At 60.6% G+C, this 8,057-nt stretch overlaps 4 protein-coding genes across 4 annotated transcripts; 1 reads left to right on the top strand and 3 right to left on the bottom strand.

Moving 5' to 3' along the window:
* Positions 1-164: 164 nt before the first annotated feature.
* Positions 165-791, top strand: SDRG_12108 (hypothetical protein; the record flags this gene model as incomplete). Its single annotated transcript, XM_008618168.1, has 1 exon — positions 165-791. The coding sequence occupies one exon, from the start codon at positions 165-167 to the stop codon at positions 789-791; it is 627 nt and encodes a 208-aa protein (XP_008616390.1).
* A 196-nt stretch (positions 792-987) lies between these two features.
* On the bottom strand, positions 988-2,742 carry SDRG_12109 (hypothetical protein; the record flags this gene model as incomplete). The annotated part of the gene is made up of 1 exon (XM_008618169.1): positions 988-2,742. The coding sequence occupies one exon, from the start codon at positions 2,740-2,742 to the stop codon at positions 988-990; it is 1,755 nt and encodes a 584-aa protein (XP_008616391.1).
* An 836-nt stretch (positions 2,743-3,578) lies between these two features.
* Positions 3,579-5,195, bottom strand: SDRG_12110 (hypothetical protein). The gene has a single exon (XM_008618170.1). The coding sequence runs from the start codon at positions 5,178-5,180 to the stop codon at positions 3,621-3,623; it is 1,560 nt and encodes a 519-aa protein (XP_008616392.1). The 5' UTR covers positions 5,181-5,195; the 3' UTR covers positions 3,579-3,620.
* Positions 5,196-5,437: 242 nt separating this feature from the next.
* SDRG_12111 (hypothetical protein) lies at positions 5,438-7,554 on the bottom strand (the record flags this gene model as incomplete). The annotated part of the gene is made up of 1 exon (XM_008618171.1): positions 5,438-7,554. The coding sequence occupies one exon, from the start codon at positions 7,552-7,554 to the stop codon at positions 5,461-5,463; it is 2,094 nt and encodes a 697-aa protein (XP_008616393.1). The 3' UTR covers positions 5,438-5,460.
* Positions 7,555-8,057: the final 503 nt, after the last annotated feature.

Genomic DNA, 8,057 nt, shown 5'->3' on the forward strand with positions numbered 1-8,057 from the left:
ATAGACCATCATCCACGGAAGCGCTTGGGAGTGCCAGAGTGTATATCTGAAAGGCATGGTGTTCTCTGGGTCGTTGGACACGGGTTGTGGCGCCTGTCCACACGACCTGGCGTCCAATCACGTCGCATTCGCGACCTGCCGCTGAAGCGCGTAGCCGCTCGTCCATGCCACAGTGCAATGTCGCCCGGGACGTGCTCACGCAGCCCGATCTGCGCAACCTCATCCTCGCTTACCAAGACGGCGTGCCGTGCTCGCTACAGGCCATGTTCCAGCTCTACTACGCCAAGCTCGAGAAGGTCCAGTACCACATCCACCCGGAGCTCAACCAAATGCAAGATCCGCTGTACATGCGCGGGTACCTCCTCTGCCGCCTCCTCCAAGACGACCACTGCGACGTCGCCCACACATTCCTCAACACCTTTTCAAACGACGACGACATCAAACTCCCATCGCGCGTCTCGCTTCTGGTCCGCAACACGATCGACAATGCGGCCCGCGCACGCAACTTGTCGATAGTGAAGCGACTGCACGCTCGACCGGCCATTGGCATTTGCTCGCAGCTCGCCATGGACATTGCGGCCGCCAACGGCGACCTCGACATCGTCCAGTTTCTGCATCAACATCGCACCGAAGGCTGCTCCCGACTTGCATTCAAGAAGGCCAAAAAACACAAGGCGGTCCTAGCATTTCTCAAAGCAAATCGCCCGCAAGACGAACACCGGCGCGAAACACGCATCCAAGCCACACTGGGCGGGGACGAGTACGACGGTGTCGAGTGTGTCCTTCAGTAGATTCTCAACTACGTACTTCAACTAAGTACTAGTCGAAGCGAGATTATGTTAGTATCTTGGCTAGGACTATGTTGTCTCCAAGGACAGTGCTCCGATAGCAAGCATACCCGCCGATGCGCATGAGCACCTCTGTAGCTCAAGCATACAAGATCTATTCTCCCCAGAGTCACGGGCAAGGACGTGCTTGAGTAACTCTTTACAGCACAAGTACGTACGGGTACGATAAGCGACGAATGGCCTCGCGGCAAATCGCAATCGCGGCGTCGTCCGTGCCAGTAGCGCTGACACCGATGCGCTGCCACGGACAGGCAGCCATGGCCACCGCTTCGATCATCGCCAGTAGCCCGTCCACGCCGATCGCATTATAGCCCAGGCCAAGCCAGCGCAAGGCCATGCTGCTCGGGATGGCTATGGCGAGCGCTCTCGCGCCATCGCGTCCGATCTGATTCAAGCCGAGCTCGAGCGATACGAGCTGCGGCAAAAGGCGGCTCAAGGCGGCCGCGCCGTCGCATGTGATACCATTCGTCTTGAGGTTGAGGTCGACGAGTCGATGGCAATGGGATACGGCAGCGTCTGCAATTGCGGTGGCACCTCCCGAACCAATCGCATTCGAGCTCAGATTGAGCTCTTGCAGCAGCGGCAGCGACGCCATGGCCGCCGCGATGGCTGTTGCGCCGTCGACACCGAGGCGGCTGCCACGAAGCGTCACGTGGGTAAGCGCGGTGCAGTGTGCGAGCGCGCGGGTCATTGCAAGAGTACTGTACAAGAGGTTGCTCATCTTGAAGCTACGCAGCGTGGCCGCGCAGAGGGGCAAGGCCGCAATTAATGCGTCGGCGCCGGCTTGCGTTTTGATCTGGCCCGTCTCGAAATTGAGGTCCCGGAGCTGCGGCGCCAGCGACACGTATGCGGCGATCGAGGCCGGGCAAAAGCTGTAGTGGGGCAAGTCGAGGGACATCAGCCGGGGCAGCGTCGGGAGAGTCTCGGTGACAAATCGAAGCAGCTCGTCGTCCTTGCGCTGCTCGTGCATTAGGAATGAGAGATGGAGCGTCTCGAGCTGTGCATGCTGGAGGCACGCCATGACGCTGCGCATGCCGGCGTAGCGACAGCCGTGCACGGTAAGGGACGTCAACGTCGGCGGCACTTGAGTGTCGACAAAGTAAGAGTGGGCCAGCGCGCCTTGGTCCAGTGACAGCGACTGCAGCGTGCGACAGGCGTGCAGCGCTGCGCAAAAGGCGGCGACTGATGGCTCGTCGACCTTGAGGTACCCGAGCTTGAGTGCGGTGACGGGCCGGGATTGCAGCCAGGACGCGATCGTCGTCACGGCGTCGGCGTTCCAGCTCATACGATCGTCGCGCGCAAAGTGCAGCTCGAGATCGACGACGTGCGAGTGCGTAATGGCTTGAAGAAGGTAGCCAAAGTCCTCGGCAGCTTGCGCCCAGTGCACACACAACCTGGCCAGTACCGGCAGGCGTCGCAGGCCGGCGCAGAGTTCGAGGAGCGCGCCGCGGGTCCACGCCGCGTGCGGACTGAGTGTAACTGAGAGCGCCGTCAGTCGCTCGCTCGGCCAGGAAGGATATGGCATCGGGCTCGGCAGCGTCAGCGCGATCGAGGTCGAGGCGGGCGCGACGACACGGGCACTGCTCCACGAGAGCGCGACAGTGCCACGGTACAGTGACAAGGCGGCGCTGAGTTGCGCGAGCAACGCAGCGTCGTCGGGCAGTGCGTGCGGAAGGCAGAGTCGTGGCCAGAGCGTGACGCCGTCGACGCCGAGACGGCCACCGTACAGCGCTGCAAAGAGCGTACGCAAGCCCAGCAGCGGCGTCGAGAGCTGCGCTGCGGGTAGCGAGCGAAGAAGCACATCAACCTCGTGCTGCCGCGGTACGAACGCGGCAATTGTTTCGAGAAGCTCGGGCGCGAGGTCCGGCGGCGCGACGCGCGTCCGTTTGGCCATTTTGAGATTGCACTTTGCCGACTTTGGCGCCGTATCCGGAGGATCCGCCACCAGCTGGCAGCGACTGACCTATCAAAGCGAGGTTACTAAACGTGGCGAGGACCCGCGCAAGCCACGCGCCACGACCACTCAGTCGGCGCGTTGCTTCTACTCCGTACGCATCACATGAATAGAAACACTCGAGGTGTGTTGCCGAATCATCGCAGCTCTCTGTCATAGTTGTCTCGTCACCGTTGCGACGGCATCGCGGTTAGTTTTGGTTGTCATCGCCGAGCCGCACTTGCTACGGTGTTGTGGTGGCCGTGACGGCTGGAGCCAGCGCTATGAACACACGGCAGAATGACTAACCAAACCGACTACAAGCTGTCGACAGTCATCGCCGAGCTGCACTTGCTACGGTGTTGTGGTGGCCGTGATGGCTGGAGCCAGCGATATGAACACACGGCAGAATGACTAACCAAACCGACTACAAGCTGTCGACAGTCATCGCCGAGCTGCACTTGCTACGGTGTTGTGGTGGCCGTGACGGCTGGAGCCAGCAATATACACGACAGAATGACTAACCAAACCGAGTACAAGCTGTCGACAGGAACCGACCATCTCGACTCGGCTCATCGCTCGTCAAGCCAACGACGACAGCAAGGGTGTCAACCATCGCTCGACCGTACTGGACACCAGCATTCACAATCAGCCCGTCAACTCAAATGCAGTAAGTGTCCTTTGGTCTGCACCGCCCGTCTGGCGCTGTTGCCGCTTCACGGTCCAAGGGCATATGCTGTGACCTGTGACCTAGTGGCTGGTGTTGACTCCTCATGGTACTAGTATACTCGCTGCGGTGGGCGATACAAAATTGCACTGGTAAAGCATTACTCATTCGCCTAAGTCAAACAACACCATTTTGGCTCTGGCAGATTGGCCACAGCCTGCATACACGCGTCCTTCTCGCGCTTGTCCTTCGCAAGTGTACCTTGCAAAAAGACGGGGCCCGCGCGGGTGTCGCACTGCGCAAGGGCGGTGACGAGGGCGAGGACACCGTCTGCGCCGATCGGGTTGACCTGCAAGCCGAGCCACGTCATGTGCGCGGTCGTACGCAGAACCTGGCTGAACGCGATTGCGCCACGAAGCCCAATGCGGTTGAACCCGAGGCGCAGCACCTTCAAGTGCGCCCGAATCGCACTTGCCAGCGCCGACGCGCCGTCGCAGCCGATGGCATTGTTGCTGAGGTCGAGCGTCTCAAGCGCGGGTGGCAAGTGAGCTGCTAGCGCCGCCGCGCCAACGTCCGTGCAGCCTTGCTGGACGAGGACAAGGCGCTGCAGCCGCGTGCACCGTGGTAGCGCCGATGCCAGTGCCAGAAGACCCTCGTCACCGAGCTGGGTGTTGACCAAACACAAGTCGACGAGGCGGGGTACGAGTGCCATGAGATCGAGGTGTGCACTCGGTGGCATGGGCGTCGTGGCGCGGACACGGCAATCGAGCTTGAAATACCGAAGGGATGGCAGCTTTGCCGCTGCCTCGAGCACCGCTGCGCCACCCAAAGCCGTGTATTCGTCCGCAGTGAGCTCCAGGCGCTGCAAGGTCGAGGCGTCAGCGAGGCGACCGGTGTCGTCGCCCGTCAAATGAACGACCGCCGTGAGCGACGTGAGCACCGCTGGCCACGCCGCCCGACTCGACAAAATGCTGTGCACAAGGAGGTGGTCGTGAAGGCGAAGCGAGCGAAGGTGATTGCACGCGTTGAGGGCTTGCACAACCTCGCCATGTAGCGTCGGCGCCAAGGACACACGCGTCAGGTGCACGTCGCGCACGGGACGGGTCTCTAGCCACATGAGCAGCCGATCGACGCGGTGCGCGCTCCAGTACATAACGTCGCGACCCATGTTGATCTCGAGCGAGGTAATCTTGGCGGCAACGATCGCGTCGAGGACGGCGTCGAGGCCGTCAGTGCGGTCGCCCCAGGACAAGTGCAGTTCGCGCAAATGAGGTAGGTGGGGCAGCGCACTGGCCAGCCTCGCAGTGTCGAGCGAAGACCATCGACCTTCCAAACGCTTCTCCCATACTGACACGTGAAGGCTTGAGATGGCGGCGTGCCACAGGTCGAGTGCTGCGTCGAGGGCCTGTGGCGTGGCTATCTGGACGAGCTCGACCCGCGTTGTCGGGCACAAAGGTAGCGCCAGGGACAAGTCGTAGACGCGCACCATTGGGTAGAGCGAAATGCACGTATGCAGCGCAGCGAGCGTGGGTCTGTCTCGCATTTGAGCGGTCGCGCCAAGCGTTGGCCACACGTCGCCGGCTGGCTGCAGCGCGAGCAGGCGCCGCACACCGACGAGGGCTGGCGAGAGGAGGCTGAGTGGTAGCGCGTCAAGCAGCGCTGCCATCGTCTTCTGATCGGCCACGCTGGACGCGATGAGCTCGAGGAGCTCCAGCGAGAGACGCTCGGCCATCGGTGGCAAATCGAAGTGGCACCAGATAGGCCATCGCTGTTGGGTTGTAATCGAAGTTCGAAGATTCGCGCGTAGCCAATCAGCGACGCCTAAATACGAAAGATCGCAACACAGCAAACTCGATGGTCGACTCGACTGCACCGCCCTTCTCGACCAGAAGCAACGCCGTTGCTGTTGCTAGTAAGATGCTGTGAGATGCAGATAATGACGCACGGCCTTGTTGGCCACACATCAACATCAACACGACATTAACCGACGTTCGTACTCGTCTCAATGTGTATTACAGCATCGGATGCCACGTACGCAGATGCACCGCCGCGCCCATGAGAACGCGGGGTAGTTTCTCATCGTTTGGCACCTTGTGCGTGGTGCAGTAGTCGTCGTATGCTGCCAGTGTGGCCGCGAACGCGGCGTGCGACCCCATAAAGCGCCGCAAGCGCTCTTCGAGAAAGTACCGACTCAGCGGCGGCACGCATCGCAGTACGCTCGGGCGGTGCCGACAAAACGCACGGGCATCCCCGCTGTCGACGCAATGGCGGAAGAAATGATAGGCAGCTTTGGGGCACTGCTCACATCCGTAGCATGCGCCACGAAGCGGTTGGTGGCAGCCATTGCACAAGCGCACGGGCCACGTCTCGGGGCGATCGTCGGTGCTCGCATTGTACCGGCGCAGTTTGCGCCATCTCTTTGTCTCATTTTGCGTCGGATCCCCATACTGCAAAGCGTGGTAGAGCATGCTGGGGGCAGCGCGGCTAATGGGGCCGACATGGCGCAGATCAAACCAGAGCTCAAAGTACTTGAACGCGGCGGGCATGTCGCGTGCGCCATAGTAGGTGGCGCCAAAGCTAAACATGGTGTACGCCCACGCGACGGGGTAGTCTTTTCGGCGCGGAAACGTGTCGCGGAGCTGGCGCAGACGGGCGAGCGACGCACGCGTCCGCCGCAAGAGGCGGTCGCTCGTCGCGACATTGATCGTCGCATCCAACGTCTCCTCGTGGTCGGCTCCAAACACGCGGCTGTAGTAGGCGTGCGCGATCGAAATGTACCGAAGCGCTTGCGCCGGCCGCCCCCGGCTGTATGCACCCGCGGCGTGGATCGAGTAGAGCGGGACGGCGGTCGGATGCAACGTCATCCCATGACGGCGGGCAATGGTCATGCCTTCGCGCACCCACACGTCGGCTTGGGTCAAGTCGCCAGCCCATGTGTTCGTGCGCGCAAGCCGGACCACGGTCTCTAGTGTGGACGGGTGCAGATGCCCCGCGAGTCGCACGCGTGCCTCGTGGCAAGCGGAGTAGAGCTCGATCGCGCGGCCCGCCATGCGCAAATCTTCATACGCAACCGCAAAGCGATACAGCGTCGCAGCGACCGCTTGCGTGTTCTCTGGTTTGGCTTCTTGGGCGGCTAGAATGGCTTGAAAGCGGGGTTCCCACTCGCATACCGGTCGACCAAGTTTGGCCAGCATCGACACGTACTGCGACGACGCAGCCAAGGTCGCATCGTCCTCTGGCCCGAGGACCTCCGTGTAGAGATCGACGGCTGTTGCAAATGCGTCCGCCGCGTCCGCCCACTTGGTCTCGGCTTCGTGGAGGTTCCCGAGTCGTACCCACGACTGCGCTCGGCGTTGGCGCGACGGAAGCATCTCAATGTGCACCCGCAGCGTTTCCTTGATCCAGTGCGAGATTGTTGCAAATACGAGGCGGTCGAGCGTGGCAAATGACGTTTTGGCGCGCACCAAGGCAAAGATGGCGTCGCGGTCGGCCGGGATCGACGTGGCCGACGCTTCGCTGCGGATGTGGCCAAGCATATCGCGGATCCCACGACCGTCAAGCATGTCATCAAGCATCTGCCGGCGCTGTTGTGGCGCCATGGCCATCTCAAAGCGCGCATGGACGCGCGTCGCGACGTAGAGTTCAAAGACGCACCAGCTTCGGCGCAGCACCATGGGGCTGTGCCACGGGTGCATGACCATGATGAGACGGCCAATGTCGCGGAGCGCATCTTCAAACGTCGTGAGCCAAGTGGCAGTTGGCTGCATCGAGGCGCCGTGTTGGTTGATGTTGAAGACGCAAAACCAAAGAACCGCGTCTTCGTCCGCAATGCCTTGCAGCGCAAAAAACGCGTCAAGGCTGTCGACGGTCTCCAAGAAGAGGTATTGCCACGCGTGCGAGACGTACCAATTGGCCTCGGCTACAAAGTGACGGGTGTTTGGGTCCCGCCACAAGTGATCCACGACCGAGAGCTCGGTGGCTTTTGTGAGCGGCATAAGGAATTGGTGACAGACGTCGGCGGTCGTGAGCCCCGTGAGCTTGGCGGCGCCACCGCATGCGTTGATCAAGTGTCGAAAATACGCCATGTACACGCCCTGGGGCGCCATGTTGACTGTGACGCGAAACGAATTCTGTTGTCGTCCAGTTTTGAAAAAGACCATTGCCACGGGTCGTGGGTGTACGTCGAATCGGAGACGGTGATTGGCTCCTTGATAGCCAATCCTTGCGTTTCGATCGCGACATCTTGGTCAAGCATGGATAACGCTACTACCAAAGTCATGCCCACCGAGCTCCTTTTAGAGTTCGACATGTCTTGTACAAGGATTTCGATCTGAAGTGGTTTTATTGAGCCCATATTCTTGGTCGAGATTGTTGGCGATATATTTGTGTTTCTACTCGAGGTTAGGGTCCTTTTCCGCCCGAAACGCCACCCGTTTTCAGGCCTCGTGTGGTAAATTCGGTCTGACTATGCTCGACCATGAATGGCGCATCAAAGTAAAAGACAATGTCGCCGTCAATTCCGTTAAAATTCGTGGTAGGCCATCATGGACAATGTGGTGAGATCGACCCAATGACGGTCTCGAAGGCCGCCCGAGTCGAAGCGGAGTGC

This window comes from Saprolegnia diclina (genome assembly GCF_000281045.1).
Source record: "Saprolegnia diclina VS20 unplaced genomic scaffold supercont1.46, whole genome shotgun sequence".
Classification (NCBI taxonomy): domain Eukaryota; phylum Oomycota; class Saprolegniomycetes; order Saprolegniales; family Saprolegniaceae; genus Saprolegnia; species Saprolegnia diclina.

Excerpts from the sequence above, each read along its gene's own strand:
- SDRG_12110 (XM_008618170.1), bottom strand. The coding sequence starts at position 5,180 with ATGGCCGAGCGTCTCTCGCTGGAGCTCCTCGAGCTCATCGCGTCCAGC.